The sequence below is a fragment of the Arvicanthis niloticus genome, chromosome 20 (genome assembly GCF_011762505.2).
Source record: "Arvicanthis niloticus isolate mArvNil1 chromosome 20, mArvNil1.pat.X, whole genome shotgun sequence".
Classification (NCBI taxonomy): Eukaryota; Metazoa; Chordata; class Mammalia; order Rodentia; family Muridae; genus Arvicanthis; species Arvicanthis niloticus.
In genome coordinates, this window is record NC_047677.1 from 16,255,087 (window position 1) to 16,282,337 (window position 27,251).

General features: G+C 46.0%; 1 protein-coding gene across 1 annotated transcript in view; it reads left to right on the plus strand.

Moving 5' to 3' along the window:
- The window catches only part of LOC117724113 (uncharacterized), a 178,997-nt gene that overhangs the window by 16,205 nt on the left and 135,541 nt on the right, over positions 1 to 27,251 (plus strand). The window contains 7 exon segments of the mRNA XM_076916959.1: positions 10,417 to 10,578; positions 14,257 to 14,329; positions 14,563 to 14,673; positions 19,397 to 19,510; positions 20,700 to 20,894; positions 22,045 to 22,183; positions 23,326 to 23,483. Coding sequence (XP_076773074.1) covers positions 10,445 to 10,578; positions 14,257 to 14,329; positions 14,563 to 14,673; positions 19,397 to 19,510; positions 20,700 to 20,894; positions 22,045 to 22,183; positions 23,326 to 23,483 — 924 coding nt within the window. The 5' untranslated portion in view covers positions 10,417 to 10,444.

Here is a 27,251-nt window from a genome sequence, read left to right on the forward strand (position 1 = left end):
TGTGTTGACTGAGCCTGCATAACTAAGAAGTCATCATTGGTGCAGGAGCAATGGCTCAGTGGGTGGCTCAGATGGCTCAGATGGCTCTTGCTCTGAAAGCAGGAGGACCAGATTTCAGATCCCACACCCACATAGAAGCAGGCCATAGCAAGAACTCACATGCCTATTTTGGAGCAGGGGTCAGAGACAGATCCCAGGCTCTTACTGACCAGCCAGCCTAGTCAAATTGATGAGCCTCGGCTTCAGTGGAAGACCTTCATCTCAAAAGTTAAGACAGAGAGATATAGAGGAAGACCCCTACTGTCCTCTGACCTCTGCATACACACATACCACACCAGCTCTTCTCTCTCTGAGACAGGGTCCTGTCATGTAGCACTGGCTGGCCTGTAACTCCCCACAAAAATCACCCTGGCTTTCTTGCTGCAAGCCTGCCTCTATGTCCTGAACACTTGGTTAGAGGAGTGAGACACCATGCCCAGCCTTAAAAGCCAGCCTAATTTATCCAAGAATTTTTCTTAATTAAAAATGATTCCCTGAACATCTCTTTATTCTAAACATTTAAGATATGTATCATCATCATCTTCATCAATGCAGTTTGTATATGATATGGAGAGTGGGGGACATACGTGCAGTGGGGTGTGTGTGTGTGTGTGTGTGTGTGTGTGTGTGTGTGTGTAGGTCTGAGGACAACTTTTTGGGGTCAGTTCTTTCTGCCTTTGTGGAGTTAGTTCTACCTATCCAGGGATTGAACTGGGGTTTTCTGACCTGTGCAGCAAGGGCTTTTGGCCCCACACTTTCTTGCTGGTTCTAGAACTCCAAATTTTAAAAATACCTACATCTTCTTATGTGACTTCTCTCTGCTGTCAATTAACATTTCTGATCCACGTGCAAACAAAACTGTCAGCAGAGCTTACAAGCTACTTTTCTTCTGTGAGTCGAAAACTGTCCAATGCCTCATCAGATCTAAGACAGCCGAGGTCCAACATTTCTTCCTTTCCTAAAAGCTCTTCATTCTCTCACTTTAACTTTGTGATGGTGTGTAATAGTCCCCAGGACACCAAGAGTATTTAAGAGACTTTCAGAGACCAACACGTGGGAAGATGGTGAGTCCAAGGCCATCTTGAGAGTTTCATAGCAAGACAAAATCAAAACCAAAAAAAGAATGAAACTTCTCCTTTATTGAGGGATTTCTCTGCCTTGGCACTCGGGTCATTTGCAGCAGGCCATTGTTGTAGTGGTGTGCTGCCCTGTGCATTGTGGGACATTCTGCAGCACCACTCCCACTCCCCGCCCACCTGCCACATGTGGAGAGCACCCCATAGATACTTGTGGCAACCAGTCATGTCTCCAGATGTTAGCCAACATTACCACAGGGGGGAAAGAACATCTTCCTTGGAAAAAAGCCAGAGATACAGAGTAGCTCACAAAGACACACTTTTACCTCACAGATGAATCTCAGGGATCTTCTGGACTCCCCAGACTTTAGGGCATCCTTCCTCATTCTCTCCTCCCCTTTTTTTCCTTCCTTCCATCTTATCCTCCTACTTTCTCTCCCCCTCTTCTTTTTTCCTGTCTCTGTCCTCTCTTCCTTTTTTTCTCCCTCCTTCCTTTCTTCCTCCCCTCTTCCTCCTTCCTTTATTGTTACAAAACCTTGTCTTTTGAGTCAAAGTCTCCCTGTGTAAAAGAGGCTAGCCTGGACCTCAGGATCCTCCTGCCTCAGCCTCGGGGGTGTAGGATTACACAAGTGTGCAGACACAGTAGCAGTGTGTCTAGCAATTGCCTCATCAGATGTGGGGGTGAGCCCATCCTGCTTTAGATTTACCAACACCTTCCTCTTACTTTTATTTATGTCTGCACAGAGAGCGTTTCCCCCCATGTCTTAACCTGACTCATCTGTGTACAGAGTTTTGTTTTCTTTTGAGAGGAGGAATACAAACATGGACTGAGAACTTTTCAGATTTCTCACAGGGGCAGCTCCTGCTTAGATGAGCCACAAGCAACCGCTCACATTGGATCAGAAATACAGCTCGTTTACAGAACCATTGCACAGACCAAGCAAAAGCTTCAAAGTCCTGATTTGTGTGACTAAAACCACACAAAAACAAAAGGCCTCAAATACACTGAATAGTCTCCTACACTTTCCTGAGAAGGAGAAGAATCAAGCTCAAAAAGTAAGAAGTGTATAATTGCACATGATAATTACAAAAAGTTGTATCATCTTTTTTGGTGGCAGGATTGCTCAGGAGGTAAAACAGCTCAACATGTGACTGTGGTACCCAAGTTCAATCTGCAGAGTCCACATACATGTTGAAGCAGGAAACCAACCAACCAACCATACACACATGCATGCACACATGTCCACATGCACACACAAACACCTTTTTAAAAAATTAACACACATTGCCAAGCATGATAGCTCATACTTGTAATTATTGTATGCAGTAGACTCAGGGATCAGGAGGTCCAGGCCAGGCTGAGCTGTGTTAGCATAGTCAAGAAGAAGGAAGAGGAAGAAGAGGAGAAGGAAAGGAAAAGGAGGCAGAGGAGGAAAAGAAACAAACAGAAAAAAGAAAAAAAAAAAGGAAAACATAACCCAGAGAGAGCAGCACCCCAGTTTCTAACAGCATCGGATACCCAGGCAAAATGGTGCGTGATTTTCATCCTAGCATTTCAGGAAGTGGGGTAGGTGACACTCTATGAGTTGAAGCCTGGTCTCTGTAGCAAGTTCCAAGCCAGCCGTGGGGATTCAGTATGACCTAACATGCTGGAAACCTAGCAATACCAAACCAATGTCTTAAGATCTTGGAGGAAAGACAGTAGGAGCTACAGAGTCCTCCAGGCAGACAAGGTACATGTATCACTCACAGTGTCCCATCATGTGACTAGGGGTCAGTGGGAGAGAACTTGCTTAACATGCAAGGAGCCTGGCTTTCTATACACAGGCCCCAGGGCCAAACACACAGCCAGTACATCAACAATGAGTAAAGAAGCAAAACAACCTCAGCACTGTGCCAACAAAAGAGAAATCAGGGTCATGTGAAGTCAGAACCAGGGAAAATGGACTAAGATAGAAAACAAAACAGCATAAAAATATAAAAGAAACATGATCAAATAGGTTGAAAACCTACTGTCGCATAGAACTCTCCCAGAACCGGAAAACCACATACTTCTAGGAGCCCTCAAGGGGCCTGGTAGACAAGGTGGTTTACTTGGCTCTCCTGGTAGAGCCTCTAGAATTACCAAAGAAATATCTGAAGACAAAACAGAGAAGTTGTGGGGCAGCAGTGGCTCAGGCCTTTAAGCTGGAGAGACACAGGCAGGCTGATCTCTATGAGCTGGAGGCCAGCCTGGTCTAAAGAGAGAGCTCAGGGACAGCCAGGGCTACACAGAGAAACCCTGTCTCAAAAAACAAAGAAGCAAACAACAAAACCAGAGAAATTTGCTTAGAAAGCTAACTTGTAAGTAACTCCAAGTTTTTTCAAAGGACCATGTCATAAAAATACAAACCAAGGTCAGCAAGTTCACAATTTTTCATGGCAGAAGAGCCCATCTCACATGCTTGTCACCCCATGGAAGGTCCCCAAACATCCACCTGTCATCACAGCCAACGCTGGCAATGAAGGGATTTTTATATCAACAATTCTGTTTTTTAAACTTAAAAAAAATTTATTTCTACATACTTTACATTTTTATTATTACAAACTTTGCTTTTGAAAACTTAAGTCAGTTCTTTGGCAACTTTATACATTCTTTTTTTATTGGATATTTTATTTATTTACATTCAGATGTTACCCCCTTTCCCCATTCTCCCCCCTCCCACACCTCCATAAGCTCCCTAGCCAAGCCCTCCTCCTCCTTTTTGCTTTTATACCACTTTAATTCATGCAAGTATTAAGGTCAGTTCTAGGATGAGGAACTAGCAATATAATAGATGCAAATAGTCAAGGAACAAGCAAGGCAGAACAGAGTCCTGTGATCACTGTTTCTCAGGGCTCATCAGGATGACCAAAACATCTGAGCCTACTTCCTTGTCCTAGCCCAAGGTCATTTTCATGCCTGAAGCCTACCACTTTATTCTAGCCTAAGATTTATATGGCTGAATGAAATTACTTCTTTGTTCTAGTCTAGAATTTAGATTCCTGCCTGGACTTATTTCTTTGTTCTAGCCTAATGTCAGATTCTTGCTTGCAGTTCATTTTCTTGTCCTTGTTCAATGCCAGATTCCTGCCAGTCAGCCCCAAAAGCTCTCCACATCTCCCCCTTTTTTATTGCAGAAACAAGACTGAGCCTGTCTTAGGTCATTCTGACAAGAATGCTTTCCTTACCCATCGTGGATTATGCATTATCAAAAGCAATGCACTTCTATCTTAGGTTGGTAAGGCTCTGTGTAGAATCTTACCCATCCTTGCCTTGGCAGCCTGTTAAATTAATAACTCTGTCTGGGGGTCCATTTTCAGTTTCAAGTCATGTACTTTGCTGCCAACATGTTGATGTTGTAAGAGACAAGCTTTAACATGATGGGCAGGAATAAAAGTATTCCCAGGACAAAGGGGGCTAGCATGATCAAGCTATACATGCCATTCTTAAGCAGAAGCCAGAGGGTAGTGGGCTTGATCATTGCTGGTATGACAGCTTTAATTATATTAATTGACAACACCAGTGCTTCTGTAATTGCTTTGACAAAAGAAGTTAAGACAACTACTTTTGTTAATCATTTAGCAAAAATGTTACTAATGTGTTCAGTATACAAGAAGATTTAGATAGGCATCTGGAACAATGGATTGATGCTCTTTATCCTACTCAAATTATTGGAAGGAGGTTCAGAGTTTAAGAACAAGGAGCCATCTCGAGTGTCATACCAAATACCAATGGAGTTGTGATACTTCTAAAATTTACAATGACAGTCAGTATAATTAGAAAAAAAGTTTAAAGACACTTGTAGGGTATTTGGCATAATCCTAACACCTCTCTGGATGTTTGAACTTTGCATAGTGAGATTATGAATTTAAAGAATGCTGCTCTGCTGAGCTTTGATGCTGCAGATAGTGCTGATAAAATTATCCATGGCTTGAGTTCAGTGTAACTTCATACATTCTTATAAGCATTCTGGTCACTCTCCTTACCCCACTCCTATCTGTTTCCCACCCCTTATCTTCCTTCAGTCTCTTCCCCAGATCCATGACTTTTGGGTTGTTTGTGACCCACTTAGTTTAATCAGGGTTACCTATGTGACCATTGTATTGGGATTCTCCACTGAAGTCACCAGGGGGTACACAACTAAAGGCAATGCCTGCCACAGACCCCACCCCTGATTCTATCAGTGCTTGTGTGTGGCTCTCCAGGCTCCTCCTGCATCTCTGCCTGGCTGGTGAAAGGACCATTTACTTTGTGCACAGCCAGTCATGTACAGTTGCTGAGAGATTGTGTTTCCAATGGCTGCACATTGAGCCCCTTTCCCTGTCTTCTGATTCTTCCCTTCAGCCATTCAAAAACATTAATGAAACTGACACATTCAAAAGAACAAAAGGAGAAATCATAAATACCAATGTAAAAGTATATAGCCTTATACATTCTAAACACATGACAATGTTTAGGCCTTGAAATGTCAAGAAAACCAAGAATGGCCCATGGGATGAAGGCAATATTTGTAAGGCATATCTGTGACAGAGGACACATATACAGACTGTATAAAGAACAGTCACAGGCTGGGTGTGGTCACACACAACTACAAGCATAGCACTTGTGGAGTAGAGGCAGGAAGATCTGGTGTTCTAGCCCAGCCTCTGCTACATGGTGATTTTGAGGCCAGCCTGTAATACACAAGACGCCGTGTCATGTAATTTTTAATAAGAAACACTTAGAGATCACAAGAAGAAGAAAGTGGGGGAGGGGAGTCATCATTGAACTCATAAAAAGATCCTCAACATCAGTGACCACTGGGAAAGGCAAATGACAACCATGTCACATCACACCAGAGTTTGGAAGCTTCAGCAAAACTAACCAGCTTTGGCAAGGCCGCAGAGAAACTGGAGCCCCCACTCTACAGAAGGGTCGTAAGTGCATGCTGCTACTTTGGAAAACATCTGGCGGTTGCTCACAAAGTTCAAATGGAGTTAACATTTGACCCAGAAAGTCCACTCCTGCATGTGTGCTTCAGGGGAATGGAAACCTTTGCACACAAATACCTGACCCTTCAGGCCGGCTTTCATAATAACAGCCCCAAGGAGGAACAGCTCAGGAGCCCATCAGCCAGTGAGCAGGTGAGATGCTATGCAGTCCTGCAGTGTGATGATTGCTACTCAGGCATGAAAAAGCAATGAAGTACTGAGTGTGCCGGCATGTGACTGTCATCTGAGTTCTGTCTGGGAGGCTGAGGCAGGAGGATGGAGAATCACATGTCAGTACAAGCTATAACAGGCAAGAGTCTTTAAAACATTGTGCTAAGTAAAAGAAGCCAACCCACAAATACCACGTATGGTCTGATTCCCTTTCTACAGAATGCCCAGAGTGGGCAATACATGTTGCTGATGGAAAGGGGGTGCCTTCTGCTGAGAGGAGCATTGTAGAAACCAGAGACAGTTGCTAACTAGAAAGAACACTTTGCTTTTGGGGTGGAACAGCTGAGAAGCTCTGAACTTGATTGTGGCGATGGCTCTCTGAAGACCTTCAGGCCACTGACTGAACATTTTATGTGAGCCTAAGATGGAAATTATATCTCCACTAAGCTGTTAAAACTATGGATATCCTTCCAAATCTGTTCCCTCATAAGTTTCAGGTACAAAATGAAGTAGGCAGTGAGTTGTCACATATATAATCTTGTTACCATTTTTATGTGATATTATTAGTGTGTGTGTGTGTGTGTGTGTGTGTGTGTGTGTGTGTGTGTGTGTGACACAGCCTATGTGTAGAGGGCAGAGGACATCTTTTGTGAGTTGGTTGCTTCCATCTACCATGTCATCTGGGGATTGAATTCAGGCCATCAGATCTGTCTTGTGCCTTTACCTGCTCAGTCAGCTCACCAGGCCTCATATGTAACTTTTTGGAAAATAAATCTGAAGGGGCTGAGAGATGGCTCAGCGGTCCAGCTACTGAGTGCTCTTCCATACGACCAGCGTTCGATTCCCAGCACCTACATGGTGCCTCACAGCTGTCTATAACTCCACTTCCAGGGATTGGATGTACTTTTCTGGCCTCCATGGGCATGCATGCATACGGTGTGCAGACATCTATGCAGGCAAAACCATCCATATGTATACAGCAAAAATAAACAAATAAATAAACCTCATAAGAATAAACCAAATTTGTAATTGAAACCCCTCTTCTAAAGAAAACTTAAGGTTAACATGTTTTAAAGTGAATTCTCACCCAAATTTAATAAGGTTATAATACGGGTCATAACTTTTGGTTTTAGAATATAGAGAAAAGAGTGCTTGATGACTGGTTTCATGAAGCCGGTCTGAGATCGAACTCAGACCCTAACAAACCCTTTATGACAGAGCCACAGGCCATTTCCGCTAGTAATTGTGAATACGGAAATCCTAAACAACACTTGTCTTAGCCGCGCATCACTGAGGGCGGCTGAGATAATCAACTGAGAAGAAGGAAGTACTTCTTGGCTCACGGTTTCAGAAGTTTATAATCTGGGTTGCCTGGCCCTGTTGCTCTGGGTGGTGGGGACAGAGAACAGGGGTGGCGGAAGTACGCAGTCGAGCACTGTTGCCTCAAGGCAGTTGGGAAAGAGAGGAATTGGGCTGGGTCCTAGAGCTTAATGCAACCCGTAAGGCACACCTTGCAGGGGCCTACGACCTCCTCCGAGTAGAACACCCTCCTGGAGTTCCCATCTCCTCCTGGGGACCAACCACTCAGCATGTGAGATCTGGGGATACATCCGGATCCAGACCACAGCATAGTAGGATCGCTGCTGAAGAAATTCAAGGGACTCGCTTTCGTGGAACTCAGTGAGGTCCTGCTGCTTGCCTGACACACAGTAGGTGCTTTATGCGTGTTACCCATTCTCACCCTCCTCCCACAGATAGACAGCTGTGTGTCTATTTAAAGCTAGGCGCACGCCCTCGGCAGCCATCCTCCGAGCTGCCTCCATGTCACGAACAGTTGTCAGGCAATCCTCTCCTTAGGCTGGTCTTCTGAATACTATACTTGACCACGAAGAAAGTAAACAGCACAGGATTAGATGTTCTCGTTTTAAACCTGTGAAGTGTTGAAAAACAACCAGGAAGTGAAGGCAGAGAGCCTGTCCTCCGGGAGCACGATCAGCTCTTGGCTGCAGCTGGAATGCAGCTGCTGTGGCAGCTGTGGACCCGTTTGCCCAACTGGAAAGGATGTTGCCAAGTGGCTGATCTTTTCCAAAAGAACATTTGACTTTGCTGAGAACCATAACAGTGCGTTTTATTAAGCCCCAATGGCGCGCCAAACACGGGAAAGGTGTGGCTCAGCAGTTCGCAACCCAGTCTGAAATAGATACTCATCCCAGTTTTAATACTTATAAAAGAATAGGTAGGTAGGCTCCCCAAGAAAGGCTCTGCACAAAACACCCCCATAGATTATTTGTTGAAATGATAGCAGATTGGCTTGAGAAAATACGTATGAAAGGAATTCAGAAGTACAGATCAGCACTACCATACTTCTGTGTTCCAGACCTGGGGACGCTGAAGCAGGATGGGGAGTTTGAGGCCAGCCTGGGCTACATAGTAAGATCCTGTCTGATTATAGATGGGGAAGGGGGAGGAAGAAATGAAAGTGTGAAGGAAGCAAAAACTTACAAATGTCAAAAGTGAGGGGAAAGTTTAAATGTTTTCAATGACATCACTGCTATGTCCAGGACAGGTATGGGCAGCAGAAACTATTACAGAATCCCTGCGATTCATGGGTCCCAGGACTCGTGGACCACATTGTCAACTTGCAGTTTTTAAGTACTAGCACTAAAGGCTTTACAAACAATTACGTTGATTTTGGCAGATTAGGATGGGATGGAAAATCATAAACAATTTTTACTTAATAGTAAAATTGGATTGGAGGCAGGCAGGATTCAAAAGTCTTCTAAACCTAGATGTGCAAGGGTCACAATCAAGCTAAGAGTCTCCATTCCTGGGATAGTTTCCAGACACAGAAGAGGCTCAATTCAAAAATGCTTATGGGGAAATACTCCAGGCTGGGAGAGGGAGGCCGTACACATCCTTTGTCTGTTTGGTCTGGACTCGGGTGAGAAGTCAGCTGCTGCTGTCACTCACAGCTTCTCCTGTGCAATCCCCAGACATCTTTACAGAGACCACAGAAGTGGGGCAGGGAGCCTGCCTCTCATTAATCAACTCCACAGTCAAAGCCGGAGCAGACATTCTTGAAGACGAGCCCAGTTGAACAAAGATGCGTGGCCAATGGGGACTCTACCCAATTTTTCCCTGCTGTTCATTAAACAATAATTGCATCAGAAATTACATCTTATCTGGCCGATCCTTCCATTGCAAAAGCCGGGTAGGGGGCTGCTGAGATGGGTCAGTGGGTCATGGTGCTTGCTGCCCAGCCTGACGACCTGAGCCCTCTCCCTGGGACCCATGTCAAAGGTAGATAAAAAAGAAAAACCCTCCCCACAAAGACATCCTCTGATGTTTACACATATATTGTGGCACACACGCCAGCCCACACTTCATCTCTACACACACACACACACACACACACATGTGCAATTTAAACAGTTGTAGCACCTTCCAAAGAGCTGGCCTGACAATGTGGAGTAGGTTAAAGCCCCACAGCTGGCTCAGGCTTGCTGAAAGAGTGCCACAAAAACTTCTGTTGACATAATGATATTGCACACTGTGTAAGAATTATCCTTGTATTATTCAGATGCTGAGTTCTGGGCCCCAAGAGCACGGTTGCAGCCTGGACATGGGCATTGTATTGACCAATGTGTTGTCAAGAATGTTCCCCAATAATCTCTGATTGGGCAATAAAAGGCTAAGCCTGTGACTGAGAGAGGGAGGGGACAATGGAACTTAGTATTTTGTGTGTGTGTGTGTGTGTGTGTGTGTGTGTGTGTGTGTGTGTGTGTGTGTAGGGGTCTCAGGTAGGAACCAGGAGGAGAAGGACAGATGAGGTCGAAGAAGGTGGTCACCACGAGGCAGGATGGATTATGAGGATGGACCATGATCACATGGCCAATAATAGGAACTCTTGATGAGGACACACACGAAATAAGACTCAGTTGGCAAGTAGTGGGGCATGTATGTGGTTATTAATAGCCTAGCTGGGTTATAATCGCCTCAGAACTTACCCAGTTTAGGTTTACAGCTTATTAATATATTCTGATTGTTTACTCAAGAGCTAAAAGGGAAATCGTGGGGCAGAACCCCACCTGACCCCCACAAAAAAACTACTACAAGAGCTTGGTGCTCTTCTTTTCAGGGACTCAGAAAGGCAGCACATACAAACCATGGACAGTGTGTATAAGCTCTCCCCCACAGAAAGGATACAGCTGTTGGAGAAGGAGCTGGCGGTGAAGCTGAGTGAACTGAAGACTGAGTTGGAAGAACAAGGGCTCCCGGGAACAGCCAACAGGGTCTTCAGGTAAATTCAGTGTCAAGGCGGAGCTACTGAGACATTTCTTCCCGTTCCCATCCTGTGATCATCCTGCCCTGAGCTTTTGCTTCAAGAACAGTTGATGCCATTTCCAGCTCAGATAAATGGCACACAACAGTTTCCAACACCTTTTCCCCTTGCACGTACTAACAGGGCCCAGCGTTACTTACCTGCCGAGATCAGATGAGATCTGGGTGCTAAGGAGGTGTACCATAGAGCACGTGCCCTTTCCCATCATGCCTTTCATGTCTAGAACAGTTACAATAGAAGCAATATCTTATCTAAGTGGGAAAATATTATGCTATTTTCCTAAGTTTCAGAAGCTACTATATAAATGAAAAGTTTCATTTTACCCAATGACACTTGGTAAGACACATAAAATCTGACACAATGCTAGATATTTGGCGGTGGGTTCTGTGAAACGCTCTTCTGTCAGGGGCCCTTTTGGAGATCATTCCTGCTGCTGATAGCCACCAAGTTGCTTCAGAGGAACAGCGGAACTGGAGGCCTTCACAACCATGTCTGTTAACATGAGAAGCTTGCTGTTTTGAGGAAACATGGTGTGGATGGCCAGGGGTGTTGGGTGGAGATCAGGGAAAGACACCATAAGTTTACACATTTCAACTTCATTCCAAAACTGGTTCTGTAAGGCCCCCACGAAGGGAGGACCTCACCCAAGCCTCAGGAATACGCAACCACCCAATAACTCACAAGACACCGAACTTGATGCAATCAGCAAGAGGTATATTTCTATCAACATGTTGAGGTCAAGACCCGTAGCCCACGAAGGGACAATGGGTCCCTGAGCTTTGGAGACAGAGATAATTTAGAGCCAAAAGACACAACTCAGGGGGGAAACCACAACCCAGGGGAAGTAAGGAGGGCTATTGGAGAGTACCTGTGGAAAGTCCCAGCCCATTATTCAGTTTGTGACAGGGTCCAAGGAACAGTCATGGGGAACATTTTGTATAGGCTGTTCTCAAAGAGCCTATTCATAATCAACCATCTATCTTGTGGTCAGCCAAGTTCCTGAAACACAAAGATCACGGCCAAGCTGACCTGCACTCTTGGTTATACTCAGCCAGTTAGGAGTTTTTGAAAAATTTTAACCCTTTCAGTTCTTAAGAACAGGCAGTCCATACGTTTTCCTTGGTGACTAAGGTAGGTCAGGATGAAGAGTGAGGGAGGGATCTTGGGACCAGGCAGGCCACCAATGCTCTTAGTCCTTTATATGCAAATGAGGCCAAAACAGTTGTCCTACCAAATAAGACCACTCCCACTCCACAATGCACGCTATTTTGAAAACTATGACATTCCAGAGAGAGTGTTGATATTACAAGTTTTACACTAGACAAGGACTCTGAGCTATGGCATGTGACAGGAAGGTTTCTAAAGGGACTTTGAGAGAATGGTGATGGAAGGTCCTGGACATCTATACTTCTCTGTGACCCCAAGCCACGATAGGCATCCGGAAGAATCTAAATGGCGCTGTGTTCTAGTGTGGTACCAGTTCCGAGAAAAATGGACCTAAACCCCCACTCCTGGTGGATCTCCTTAGAAATCTCTTTCATCACCTAGCCGAAAACTATTCTTCTTGTCCTTCTTCTTCCTGTGTAATCCCCATGTGCTGTGTGTGAGCACGTGTAAGTTCAGGCTGGAGGTCAGAGGACAGCCTAGAGTGTCAGCCTTCACCTTCTGCCGTTTGAGACAGGTCTTTCAGCTGCTACTGTGTACACCCAGCTAGCTGCCCCCAAACCCTCCCATCTCCATTACCCCGTAAGGAGCACAAGGATGCAGACATTCATGCAGTCTGTCTAGGGACCAGTTTAGACCTGCACAGTTGCCTTGTCTGCTCTGCCCATCTTTCCTTTCTTTCTTTTTTCAATTATTTTCTTTTAAATTTTACATTCTTTTCTCATTCAATACCCTGAGCCCTGGACCTTGCAATAGTTACGTGTTCATGACGCCCGCTGAATAAGTGAACAAATATCACACGAGCAACATTTGCTGAACTAAAAGCATCTCCTGTGGACTGGCTGCTTCGGCTCTGTGGCCCCCTTTAGGTCACGCACAGGCACTCTGAGGTTAACTGAGAGGAATGACGTTGTCGTTGTCGCTTGAGACACAGTTGGGCCGCCAAGCCTGTGACTGCTCAGGCCCCCAGCATGTCAAGGATAAAAGACAAGAATGCAAGGAAAACCTTCCTCTGTGACTTCCTGTCCATAGCTGAACCCCTTTCTTGTGGGTCATTGCTTCTCTGCTCCACAAAGATTCAGAAAATAGACAATGTACCTGTGATTGATGGCTGATTTTACTCTCAATATCTTCTTCCTCCTCCTCTTCCTCCTCTTCCTCCTCTTCCTCCTCTTCCTCCTCTTCTTCCTTCTCTTCTTCATCTTCCTCCCTCCCTCCCTCCCTCCCTTCCTACATTCCTCACTCTTCCCTCTCTCTTCATCAAGATCTAGGAAAAGAGGTAAGAAATGGATTCTCTCCATCTTCAAAACCCTGATACCAAGTGTCCATGTGGGTGTGAGGCTTTGGTAGCCCTAGGGACTTACTGGCTTGGGCCACCCTTGTCCAGTGACCCCACTGATCTTTTCTATGTCATTCCAGTCCTATTATTTGTGCTGTCAAAGTGAGAACATGTATCTCCTTTTCTTCCCTTCTGCTCCCTATCCTTAGTACCGGAGACTGAACCCAGAGCCTTGCCCATGCAAGACAAGTGCTCTAGCCACTGAGCTACCCGCCCCCCCCAGTCTCCTAGCATTTAACAAGACTACTCTCCAACAAGGAAGCACATTAACCATGCATTTTACAACATTATCTGAGGACTCTTGCAGCCAAGTGAACAATATCAAACTAAGCTTACTGCTATGTCCCTCCGGCCTCCTCAGATGTATCTTAAAAATATCAGTGTGGCTTTTTTGCTAGTGGCTGCAAAATCCCATCTTGCACGTGTGGAATCTTCTGTCCCCGAGTTCCACCCTTACTGGGGTCCTTTCAGCTTGCTGCCAAGCTAAGGAAAGGACTCCTCCCTTCTCTGGGCTTTTGCAGCTCACCCTCCATGACTGGTACCTGATTCCTAAGGTCCAGTTGTGTTCCTAAGGCAGCAAGTGTGGTTACAATTTTTTCTAAAGTATTTCCATTTGATATTTGTCTGTCGTTTCCACCCTCCAACAACCCACCATGAACATAAAAAAAACACTTTGTTTCAGTGATAAAGTGCCAGTTTTTTGTGTCAACTAAAAAGATGCAACAAGGTTTGATAAGAACACTGTCTGTCAGACAGGAGATTTCCCATCTGAAAGGAATACAAGTGTGTGTGTGTGTGTGTGTGTGTGTGTGTGTGTGTGTGTGTGGTGGGGAGTGAGGAACAGGGGGTGGGGAGGAATAACTCCGCCAGCATCCCTCCCTGCACTCTGGAGTAAGGAACTGAGGTAAACCAGAGGAAAGACTCTAAGAGGAGAAAGAAACTGGCCAGGGAAGGGTTAGCAGAGATCAGGTTTATCAGAGAAGGTTCTGACCAAGGTAGAAGAGTGTGGCCTTTATACACCCCAATGACACACTCATTCTGGAAAGGTTGGGAAAGATCACAGCTGGCCGCCGGCTATCTGCTCTATCGCAGCATCCTGTAACACAGCTTCTGTTGCACAAACCTTCCCGCAGCTCCGTTCAGATACCAAAGGATGTGGCTCACTTTAGACGCGAACGGGAAGCGGCTCTGAAGAGAACCCTCCAGGTGAGTAGGAGCGTGGGTGGTTTCTGGAAAACATTGGATTTCGCTCACTAGGGAGAAGTTCCTAAGAAAAGCTTCCCCCGCTCCAAACAGCTGATACTTTCGAACAAAACAGCCCCACATCCTGCTCACTGCTAAACTAACCAAGTGCAGATCATTGTGTCCTTAGATAGATCGAGTTTTTTGACATTTGAAATCTGGTAGACGTTTGAAATGCATTCATTGTTTGGGTTTAGGTGGCTGAGTCCAAGCCCCTTGTTATTCAGGCAGATGTCCAGAAGAGGGAGCTAGAGAGCTGCCTACGGAGAGAGTACACGCCGGAAAACCTTCCTCTGCTTCTGTTGCAGGTAGGGTCATCTTGCCATCTGAAAACATCCATGGAGTATATTGGAAATGTATCAGCAAGCTGGCGTTCAGTAGATTCTGAGGGCAGGTGTTCTGGAGATGGGTAATTTGCAGACTTAGTGTAAATTCTTTCTTCATCAGAGACCATTTTGTTCTCACAGTTAAATTCAGCTTAAACTTGCTGGGCTGAGAGGTTGACAGGGGTCAGCCTAAATACTGCCTGTGCGTGCGGGTGTTATACCATGCGAAAGACAACCTCCACCTTTCAAAGGCCGGAAAGACATTTATTTCTGAAAACCCGCTCTTAGGAAAATAATTCAAAGTCGGAAAATAGTTTTGCATCAAAATTGCTGCAACATTGTAATAAGAGTGAGAGAGGAAAACAGGAGGGAAGGAAAAAGGGAGGAAGGGAGACAGGGAGGGAGACAGGAAGGGAGGGAGGGAGGGAGGGAGGGAGGGAGGGAGGGAGGGAGGGAGGGAGGGAGATGGCCAGCCAGCCTTACTACCCACAAAAGAAAAGCAAACCAGTGTAGACTGCTATTTGATAAACTATTGTCCTACCATTAAATGTTTATCTTTTTGCAAACGAATTACTCCATCTTGTAATATTAATTAAAACTATGTATGCACACTTGATAATAGCAATCGAGTAAAAGATAGAAGAATTACTAAGTTTAGGTGGCAGGACAATGAAACACCCCCTGAACTTTTATATAGCTTCTCAACTTTGCATAATCATGTCCTATTTAAATGTTTTAAATGCTTTATTCTTCACTTCTATTAAATCATTTAAGGTAGTCCATGCTATGAGTTGTTTCCCCTTGTGCATAAAAATTTGCTCTTTAGTAAGCGGTTAGCATTAATCACAAAAGATAATGAGATTCTATTTGCAAGTTAAAATGTGAATTTTCTCTCCCTCTAATTGTCTTTCTCTCTTCCTTTTCTTCTTCCTTGCCCGTCTAATGGCAGTGTCTGGAGATTTTCTTGGTTTTCAAATTTGGGAGGGCAGTGGACATATACAACTGGTAGCATCTCATGTTTAGTTGCCAGAGGCTAAGGATGATGTTGAACACTCTGATGCACAAAACATCCTGCAGCTAAGAATTATGGTGTCTCGGCTGTCAACAATGATAAGGTTGGAAAAGTTCTAGAACAGTCTGGATTTCTGTAATATATTCATTGCTGTCTCATCTGAAGAACTTTCTTTAATGTAACCTGTAGTTCATGCCTGCCAGGAACACATGCTCATGGTGTTTGCTATTTTATAGAAATTGTTTTTTCTTTCATTTTATAAAGCTATTTTTGCTTGGTTATAGAATTCTGGACTGACAACTTTTATCATTCATTATTTTAAAGATGCTATCCTATTGTCTTGTGACTTGAATGGATTCTGTCTCTGAACACAATGTGTTTCCTGTTCTCTGACTGTTTTAAACTTTTAATAATTTTTAGGTGTTTTATCATGATATATAGTGAGATTTTTATTTGCCTTTCTCTTGCTTGGAGTTAGACTTAACTTTTTGGATTGTGAATTTATTTCTTTATTATTATTTATTTTCAGATGAGGAAAGCTGTCTCTTGGCTTGCTATCAGAGGCTTTATTCCAGGGTCACTTGTGCAAAACTCACAATATTCACCTCAAAGGGAATACGGTGTGATGTATTATGGAGCTAGATGTGTATGACCATGGCCCAGGAGTACAGATTCAGATTATCTCAAATTCCAGGTTCCAATGTAATAAGGACATCATAAAGCTCTCATAGGAACACAACAAAGAAAAGTCACAAATCAAGACACTTTCAAACACATGGGTGGAAGTCTCAGGGTAGGCAGGTGACAGCATGGAGGATCTCGGCTATAGATCTCAGCAGCTATCTGGTGACATTTTTAGCCTTTTGGTTGGTGGAAGCTAGTTATCCATTTGCACATTCCTAAGGATTTACCCAACAGTCACAAAGATGTCAGGTCAGATGCAGAGGTGAGCACAGCATGGCTATTGTAGATGCTAAAGATAGCCTAAGACAAATTGTAACTAGGTTTTGCAACATTCCAATTCTCCACAGCCACTGAAGTCCAGTTAGCCACCAAGATTCAATGTAAGGTACAATTTTCTTTTTGTTTTCAAGCAACTTTGGTTCACACCTGGCTACATTGTTTCTGAGCCCATAGTGAGGGAGAATACCACGGCTGAAAGATGGGGCAGAAGAAAGATGTTCACCTCCCGGTTGCCAGGAAGCAGAGCGCTCACTTTTTAGAACAGTGGCCCTCCCTGCCAAGAGAATCAATAAGTGATTTATCTATTGAAGTGGTCAGAGACCCATTGATCCTTTCACTTGCCAAAGGCCCACTTCTGAACATTGCTGTTCTGGGGTTTGAGCTTTCAGAACACAGTATTTGTGGGCGACCCTTAAGGTTCAAATCATAGCAGTCATGATGCTAAAAACTATAGGTGCTGGATTAGGGTACAGACCTTCAAACATGGAGGCCAGTGTTTCTCATCATTGCTTGTGTCTGTTCAGCAGAGACAGCAGCAACTGTGCATGGAAGCACCAAGCGCTCCAGGAGATGGTGTGGCCGTCACCGGCCCAAACCTATAGCTCACGAACCATTTTTTCACACCATTCTAAGTTGTCCAAGTCATATGCTCAGAACTGGGCAGTTTACAGTCCTTGAGGGCCCATCCAGATGACTCAGTTAGTTCTTCTATGGTTTGATTTCTGACTTGTAAAGAAGACCTTCTCCGTAAAGTCTTTGAATATCTTGAAGACTTTAAACGTTTTAGGGCGTGGGGGCTCAGTGGTTAAGAGCACTTTACTGCTTTTACAGAGGACCTGGGTTCAATTCCCAGCACCCACAGGGCAGCTCATAACTGTCTGTAACTCCAGTTCCAGGGGATCTGATGCCCTCTTCTGGTCTTGGATGCCCACAGTGCAAAGACATAGCACCCATGTACCTAAAATTTTTAAAACAAAAAAAACTGTTTAAAAGACTTTAAACATTTGGGGAGGGGGGGAGAGCAGAAGGATAGCTCAACTGTTAAAGGCTACGGCTTAAAATCCAAACATCGAAAAAGGCTTCCAAGATTTTAAAGGACAACCCTCAAGTGAGCAACCAGTTCTGAAGACATCTGCTTGTCTCAGTACTCTGACATTCCGTGTCTCTTTTCAGGGATTACAGAAGATTCTGGAAAGGTGGTTGTTTTCCTAAATTAATTATCTCATCAGAAAGAAACCTCTGATTTCTCCCAGTTCTCCTTAGTTGCCTTGGTCCCAGGTCCAGATTTCTCATTTCCACAGCATCAACAGAAACCAGTCCTGTGGACCAAACCCTGGTCTTCCGGCTTGGTGGCACTCATCTTTGCTGGCTGAGCATCTCTCCGCCCTGAGTACTATTTCAACTGTTCATCCAGCAATGAGATGCCTTCTTTCTTACTGAACCCTCAGCTCCTGTCAACCCTGGGAGGAAACCTAAGTAACTTCTTAGACTGGGAGGTAGAAAGTGTCCTTCTCTTCCCTTGCTCCAAAATATCTTTCCAAACCTGTAAAAATGAGGGTGGAGTCAGCCAAGCTGAGGTGAGAGAGTTATAAACTATAGTCTTATTTTTTCTTTTTATTATTACTCTGTGTGTGTGCATGGTGTTATTATTGCTCTGTGTATGTGTGTCTGTGTCTGCCCTGATGCACATATGGAGGTCGTGGACAACATTGATGGAGTTACTTCCTGCTTTCCAACTCCACCAGGGTCCCAGGGATCAAACAGGGGTCGTCATGATTGCATAAGAACTTCCCCTCCCCAGAGGGCCACCTCTCTGGGCCACTAATCTTACTTGTAATGAACTTTTTGGCTCACAGCTTTAGGTAAGCGTGTGTACATGGATGCATGGGTACATGCGTGTGCTTGTATGTTTCTTACAGGAAAACCTCAGGTAGTCACTCCTCAGGTGCTGTTGACCCTATTCTTTGGAGACAGGATTTCTCACTTGGAATTCTCCAAGCAGGGAAGGTGGAGTGGCCACGAGCTCCAGGGCCCTACCTGCCTCTGCCTCCCTAGCATTCTGCATGCTGCTACAGCTGGTTTTGTCTCTTCTCTTCTCTTCTCTCTCTCTCTTCTCTTCTCTCTCTCTTCTCTTCTCTTCTCTTCTCTTCTCCCCTCCCCTCCCCTCCCCTCCCCTCCCCTCCCCTCCCCTGCTCTTCTCTCTTCTCTCTTCTCTCTTCTCTCTTCTCTCTTCTCTCTTCCCTTCCCTTCCCTTCCCTTCCCTTCCTTCCCTTCCCTTCCCTTTTCTTTCTTTTCCTTTCTTTTCTTTCTCTTGTCTTCTTCTTAACATAGGTCCTGGAAATGGAACTCAGGTTTCTGTGGGGTTTTTGTAAAGCATTTTACTGACCAAGCATTTCTCCCACCCACAATTTTAGTTTTTTAATCCAAAATTTCAGCTCGACCTTAACCCTCTGATATCCTGATATCCACTGCCAACAGTCCAGTAACTGACGAAGGCGCTTATGATCAGCTAACTCAGCAGCAGATCGCGGAGATCTAGACGCATGTACTTGGTCTTCTGGCTTTTCGTCTTGAGCCAGACTTCATTTGGTGGTGTTCCTGTAGGAAGAAAGAAAAATGTGTTTTCCAAGTAACCAGATTGAGTGACCTATTGTTAGTGTTCTTAAGGCTTGTTCGGCCTTCCTTCTATAATTATATTCTAGTAAGTGCTTATTTTTGTTGTTGGTAAAGTATTACACAGAGAGAATTACGCAGCTGGGCCAGAGTAAATATTTGCACATGCTGAGGTGGAAGAGGCTCTGCCAGACCAGTAAGACCATGGAAGAACTCTACCCGATTTACAAGGTAGGGAGCCGGGGAGCTGAAGCTGTGGGAGCTTATGTATCTGCAAATGTGCATATATAATGATGTATATGTATGTGTACATATGATATAGATGTCATTTTTAAAAGACTATTTTCATTTTAAATTATGGGTGTATGTTAGTCCACATGGGTGCAATGCTTATGGACACCAGAAGAGGGCAGCAGATCCCTCCTTGAAACCGGAGTTACACTTGGTGGTTAGGCGCTACCTTCCATGAGTGCTGGAAACCCAACTTGAGTCCTGTAAGTGCAGCTGGCATGTTTAAGCACTGAGCCATCTCCAGTTGCTTTATGTATGGATTCTCTAAATAAAACAACCCAGTCGGTAAGCTTGTTGTTGCCTTGTTGATCAAAGGGCAATGTGGCCGTGATATCCATCATCCCATGGGTCGCTCAGGGTGGCCCCAATGTCCTTCTCCTCACAGCTCAGTAGCTCCTGAAGCCACTTGGCTGGTTTGAAGGCCTTCTTAGAGAATGGCCAGGTTAAGTTTGGTTAAAGATGTACAGATAACCACCTCCCCAGCTGGGACCTCCAAATAAACACTCAAGGTCCATTTATAGAAGAATATGGCAGTCAAGCTTCCAAGACTCAAGACACACCCAAATGAGGCGCCACTTCCTTTTTCAAAGACTTTCACACCTAAAGATAGGGACAGGAACCGATGGATATGCCTTCTCATGTGTTCTGCCATTAAGTAGCAGAAGACAAGATTCCTACTTTTGTTATTGTTGTTGTTGAGACGGGCTCAGTACATAGCCCAGGCTGTCCAGGAACTCACTGTGTAGCCCAGGCTGGCCCAAATTAACATAGATCCATTTGCTTTTGGTTCTCAAGTGTTTGGATTAAAGGTGTGTGCCACAGTGCCAAAAGAGATTCCTACTTTGAAACATGAGCCCTGACGTAATTTTTACATAGAAGCGGTGCATCTTTTCTTGTCGACTTGGCCAAGGTAGGAAGGCCAGGTAGACTCCTGCTACCAAACACCCTCCTGCACTATTAAATTGCTATCCCTCAGAGTTGGGAAGAGGAAGACGCTGCCTCTCTCAACTAAATTCCAAACTGTAGAAACTTGGGGGTTGCAAAAAATACCTTATTCGACCCCTGGACAGTGTTGCAGAGAACAAGGCTTGCCAGCAGCCCATGGTGTGTCTGTATCTCTCTTAAACAGAAGCAAGTTGACTACATCATACAGGAGTTCAATGATTCAGTTCAGAGAGCAGAAAGACTGTCCGTCGCTAGAGAAAACTTCCTTATGGGAAAAAACAACCGTCCTGACCTTGTGACTCTGGAAGACCTGGCGATTTACACCAGGTGGCTAGTGTGCCACCTGCACGCTCTCAGCACCATTCACCACTACCTGCAGGTAATAGGAACCTTAATGTGCCGGTACACACCCCCTGGGGAAGGGGAAGCGGAAGCACAGTGTCCCCACATGGGGAAACATTCTCCAGCCAACGCTCTGTTCATTTGGCTTTTGCAGAAAAAAAAAAAAAAAAAAAAAAAAAAAAAAAAAAAAAAAAAAAAAAAAAAAACTCTCACGTTCTGCTTTGTGTCCATTCAGTTCTCTCTCCGGTTGGTTTCTTAGGATTCAGGGTCTTCCATTCGGACACACTCTTTTACAAATCATCATATGTTAGGATGTTTGTCCTAGGCCACGCAGGGAAGCCTTGGCCTTTGCTAAAATGTAACAGTTCTGTGCTGGCTGGAAGGCTGGAGTGGGGGTGGGGTGGGGTGGAGGATGAGTAAATTTCTGTTACAATGTGATCGGGTAAGAACCAGGAGCTGGGTTGGACTTGGTGGTGCGATCTAATCCCAGAGGCTGTGTCCGGAGATTCTTGATTCTGAGGCCAAGCTGGGCTCCACAGTGAGTTAAAGATTAGCCTTGTACACAATGAGAATGTGTCCAGGAAAGTAAGGACTAACAGTAAAGTAAATGGTTAAGGCAGCTTTAGTAGCTCAGGTGTCGAATATGCACCACAGCCTGAGCTGGGCCGGGAGGAAGCTCAGTCCCCGGCACTGCCAAAGAGGAGGTCAGGGGGCGGTCTGGAGTGAGACGAGGGGGGTCAGGGGACGGTGTGGAGTGAGAAGAGTTCTGAGGGTGATGCCCTAGGTCAGGTTAGAGGATCCCCAAAGAAACTCGGTGATCACCTGACTCAATTCTCTCTACAGAGCCAGCCAGCACTGTGGTCAGTATTTCTTCTCTCCTCAGTCACATGATAGTACAGCCATGCGCTCCCAAATCTGAGTCTCCCACTCAAACCTGAGTGTTTCTCTTCACACCCTGAGCACTCCATCCTGTGCCTTTTCCACTCAAGTCCATGACCACTGTGGGATCAGCTGGAAGCGGAAGTGCTTCCCGGTTGGTAGCAGTTGGGTCTCCCAGCTCCAACCTCTATCATGGGGAAGGTTTCTGAAGTTTCAGCCCCGTCTCCCTCTGTCTCTATCACGACAAAAAGGCAGGAGCATCTTTTGAATCTGGGCTGACCTGTGCCCTCCTGGGTATGACTCTCTAGGCCCTCCAGTATTTGCCCGTCTCCAAAGAGCTGAGTCTAGCTGATAAGCAAGTCTCTGGATTTACTGAGGGAAATGGAAAAGTCTGTGTCACCGACCTTAATGCTGCATCTCCTGGTCCTCTGGATCCCAGTGGTTCAGGTAAGGAGCTGGCCTTTACTAGGGCAGGCTGGAGAGCTGTGATTTCGTGCATGGACTGTAACTTAGGGTTTTTATTTTTGCAACAAAACACCATGATCAAAAAGCAAGTTGGGGAGGAGAGGGTTTATGTGACTTATGCTTCCATGTTGCCCAGCTTTGGAAGTCAGGACAGGAACTCAAGCAAGGCAGGATCCTAAAAGCAGGAGCTGATGCAGTGGCCGTGGAGGAGCGCTGCTTACCGGCTTGCTTCCCATGGCTTGCTCAGCCAGCTTTCTTACAGAACCCAGGGCCACCAGCCCAGGGATGGCTCCACCCACAATGGGCGGGGCCCTCCCTCATTAATCCCTAAATAAGGGAATGTTTCACAGCTGCATCTTATAGAGGCATGTTCTCAATTGAAGTTGCCTCATTTCAGATGACTTCTGCTTGTGTCGCGTTGACACAGACTAACTAACATGGCCTGTTTTGTACTAGCTTCCTATGGGCCAAAAGTTACACCTTTGTAATAAGTTGTAATTTGATATTAATATTTTCTGATGGAAGACAATAGCCATGACCTTAGACGTTTTTGTCTCCATCATTATAACCAATGGTTAAGAGGCAACTGCCCTGGCTTCCAGGCCTGTTTCTGTCACGCCTCACATGGTCCTGCCTGTCACCTCCGTAGGCCTCAGTTTCCTCATAGCTGCACTAAACCTTTCCCAGGAAATGATTTCTGAGACTTGGTTCAGGTTTTGTGTTGCACAACTGCCAGAGAATTTAGTCGTCAGGATCAATTTCGGCCTCAATGCCCTTCTTTTGTGTTCCGGAGAACGGAGCAGCCTGATCAGGTTTCTGCTGAGTGCCCTTGGGTGACATTCCCGTTATAGACAGAATATCCCAGGAGCTCTAGTGGGTTTCTCTCGTGGCCTGTGAGATCATTGGGAGTACTTGCACCTCCCCCAGGAAAGCTTGTGGGGGCTGGGAGCTAGGTGGTGAGATAGCCCAGGCAGGTAAGGCGCAGGCTTGCCTGGCACAGAGTCGGAGGAGAACCAAGTGTTCTCCACCAGCAGAGGGCCTGCTTCCAACTCTCCCCAAGGCCATCTGCTGCCTCTCCCGCCTCACGTTCTCTGGTCTTGCTCTTGACTTTGGATATTTTTCAGGGCCAGGGAGAACAGATGCTGCGTTTGTCTTGCCTCAGCACGTGACAGACAGGGATGATCTAACACCTCAGCTGAGGCGTCTCCTCTTACATTTCCACATCCCGTATGATGTGCGAAAGTTGAGGGACTCAGTCAACGAGATGGAACTCTTTTCCTCGGTACACAATGCACTCTTACTATAAATATGCGTGGTTGGAAGAAAGTCTTAGTATTTGCTACAAAGTTCCTTGTTTGTTTGTTTGTTTGTTTGAGACAGGATCTCGCGTAGCACGGGCTGGCCTCAAAGTAGCTGTGTAGTGGAGGCTAACCTTGAACTCCCGATATTCCAGCTTCCACCTCCAGAGTCTCTTCATTAAGAGTGTGCAGCCACTTATAATCAGGCACAAATCTAACCGGGGTGCATTTGAATGACCTCAGGATGGGAAATCGCTACTGTGTCTCACCGCCCCCACTACTCGCTGCCGCTCCCGGCCCCGCCCCCTGCCTGTGCTGGGGGAGGAGCTCACTTGATAGAGTGAAGACACTTGGATTTGTTTCCGTGCTGGCGTCATTTACTGGACAGTGCTTTTGTCTGTAACCCACTTTCTTTACGCTCACTGGACCCAGCATGATCTCATTCCTCTGGCTTTTGTAAAATGGTGTGTAGCTTTTGCCTCTCCTCCTCCTCTTCCTCTTCCTCTTCCTCCTCCTCCTCCTCCTCTTCCTCATCCTCCTCCACCCTCTCCTCCTTCTCCTCCTCCTCCTCTTCCTCATCCTCCTCCACCCTCTCCTCCTTCTCCTCCTCCTCCTCCACCCTCTCCTCCTCCTTCCCCCTCCTCCCCTCCTATCCCTCCTCCTCCACCCTCTCCTCCTCCTTCCCCCTCCTCCCCTCCTATCCCTCCTCCTCCACCCTCTCCTCCTCCTTCCCCCCTCCTCCCCCTCCTCCCCCTCCTCCTCTTCCTCCTCCTCCTCCTCCTCCTCCTCCAGTTTTCCCCCTGCTTCGTCCCCCTTCCTCCTCCTCCTCCTTCTGATAGTATTTTATTAGCTCAGTGTCCTAGTTATGCTGGTTCTACTATTGCTGTCATGAAACACCACGACGAGAAGCAACTTGGAGAGGAAAGACTTTATTTGGCTCACACTTCCATATCACAGTTCACTGAGGGAAGCCAGGGCAGGAACTCAAATGGGGCAGGAACCTGGAGGCAGGCGCTGATGCAGAGGCCATGAAGGGCTGCTGACTGGCTTGCTCTGCTCCTCATGGCTTGCTCAGCCTTCATTATAGAACCCAGGACCACCAGCCCTCACTGTAAGCGAGGCTGCAATGAAACTACCGAACTAGACCATTCCATGGATAGAAAGGAAGGTTTATTGGGGATTAAGCCATCAATGTAGTCTCTGGGGGTGGGGGTGGGGTGCAGAGAGAATGGCAAACTGGTAGCTTTGCCAGGTTTTTAAGGAGATAGGTAGCAGCCTGGGGGTGGGGGTGGGGGTGAGGGGCAGTGTGAGCCAGAACAGTCTGGAAGGGACTGTGGGAACTTTGATCTGTTACAGGCTTGCTTGAGTTCATCAGGAACTAGATGTTTCATTGCCAGAGGTAGTTGGCTGTGGTAGGCAGATAATGGACAACCTGAACTGTGCCTGATAAGATTCCTGAGGAACGCTGAGCTTACGAACCAGTCCTCCTGTTTGCCCTGTCAGAGTCTATCCTGAGCAGAGCCCGACTGTCGTTAGGACACTGTCAGCAGTGCTGACATTTTAGGGGCCTGCTTTAAACTTAAGAATCACTAGTGAGGAAAATGCCCCACAGGCTTGCCTACAGCCAGATAGCTTAGGGAGGCATTTTCTCAGTTGAGGCTCCCTCCTCTCTGATAGCTAGCTTGTGTCTGGTTACAAAACTCACAGTCCTCCTGCCTCAGGCTCCTAAGTACTGGGATCACAGGAACTTTTGTCCGTGTGTGTGTGTGTGTGTGTGTGTGTGTGTGTGTGTGTGTGTGTGTATGTGTGTGTGTGTGTTTGGGTCTTTTTTTTTTTTTCTGGTGCTTTAATGCCCAAAGTCAGACAGCTGCAGCCTGCAGCCCACCACCTGTTCTTCCAAAATAAAGTTCTATCGAGAGCCAGCTGTCTTGGTCCATCCCCACCACTGAAACAGCATGCCACAAACTGAGTGTCCACACCAACAGCTTCTTACTGTTTGGATGTCTGAGACCTGGGGAAGGCTTTCTGGTTCACAGATGTTACCTTTGTGTGTGTGTGCCTTCCCCAGTAGAGAGCAAAGGCCTCTCAAAACCTAATCCTATCATAAGAAGTAATTACCTCCCCCTAGTGCTGGCTCCTAGTCCCTTCACCAGGGGACGTGGAGGTTAGGACTGCATCACACTAATTTTGTGAAAACCCAAATCCCAAGATGCCAGCCTCCCCGTGCCTGTGCGTGTGTTATCTGTGGGGCTGCTGCCTTCATACCACAGTGGCAAACCTGAGGAGTCATGGTCTGTAGAAGCTGAAATATTAAGTGTCTGGCCCCTTAAGAAAGATTTTGCTGCCCAGCCCTAAACTAGCACTCTTTCAACGCCCTGCTCGATGCTCATGTCCACATGTCCACGGCTCTGGTGCTTACGTGCCACACATAGCTGTGGAATGATTGAAATGCAATTAGTGCAAGAGAGAAACTAAATCTTCGCATTGGTTTAATTTTAACTAGCTTATACTGAGATGTTGGATAACCAAGCCTTCCTGTTAAGTGGCATTGGGATGTTTCACGCTGTTGTGTAACTGTCCCAGTACACTGTGGCTGAGCACAGTGAATGAGGAAGGAGCTGGAGGTAGGAAATTAGCCCCGCAGCTTCTGCTGGAAGCGTGAGAAGGGAAGGAGGCAGGCCCTTAGGTTCTGTGGTAGCATCTGAACCCATCTCACTAGCAGTATCCTGGGCAGGCTGCTGAGAGCAGGATTTATTTATCACTCAGAAGTTCTAGTTTACCATGTGGTCAGAAAAACTGAGCACTTTCCCAGTTTACTTCTTGTTTATATTTAGAGTTCAACCCAAAACACAGGCAAGTGGACGCGGCTGATATATTTCCCGTCTTTGGCGCAGACACTTGCAGAGGTGAGGCATGCCGGCCACCATGAATGAGGGCACACAGAGGTGAGGCGTGCCGGTCACCATGAATGAGAGCACACAGAGGTGAGGCATGCTGGCCACCATGAATGAGGGCCCGTGCCAGACAGAGGTGTCCTCCTCAAGCTTCCGTCTAACAGAGAGTTCCTCCTGAGTCAATTTCCCTTCCAGGGCTGTTTCAAAGACATCAGTAAGGGCTGGAGAGGTGGCTCAGCAATTAAGAGCCCTGGCTTCTCTTCCAACGGACCTAAATTTGATTTCCAGCAGCCAGAACCATGGCTGTTCACAGCCATCTATAACTCCTAGTCCCAGGGGATCTGACACCTTCTTCCGGCCTCCCAGGGCACTGAACACAAGTGGTGTATAGATATACATGCAGGCAAGACACCCATGCACATAAAATAAAAAGTAAAAGACAAAAGTGTGTGTGTATGTGTGTAAGAGAGTGTGTGTGTGTGTGTGTGTGTGTGAGAGAGAGAGAGAGAGAGAGAGGGGGAGGGAGGGAGAGAGAGAGAGAGAGAGAGAGAGAGAGAGAGAGAGAGAGAATATGAGTTGAGTTAGTGGCTGTTTCTTGAGATCCAAAACAATTTCTCTTGAGGCTACCTGTCTTTCTTCCTCTTCCTCTTTCTCCTCTTTTTTCTTTTGTATGTGTACACGTACATGTGTGTGGTGAGCATGCATTTTGTGTGCAGTGCAGGCCTGGGCACATGTGTGTGAAGGCCAGAAGTGGAAGCTGTTATCCTGATCTGTCACTCCCTGCTTTATTCCCTCACACAGGCTCTCCCACTGAACTTGGAGCTAGGCTGGTGGCCAGTACCACTCGGTGACCTTCCT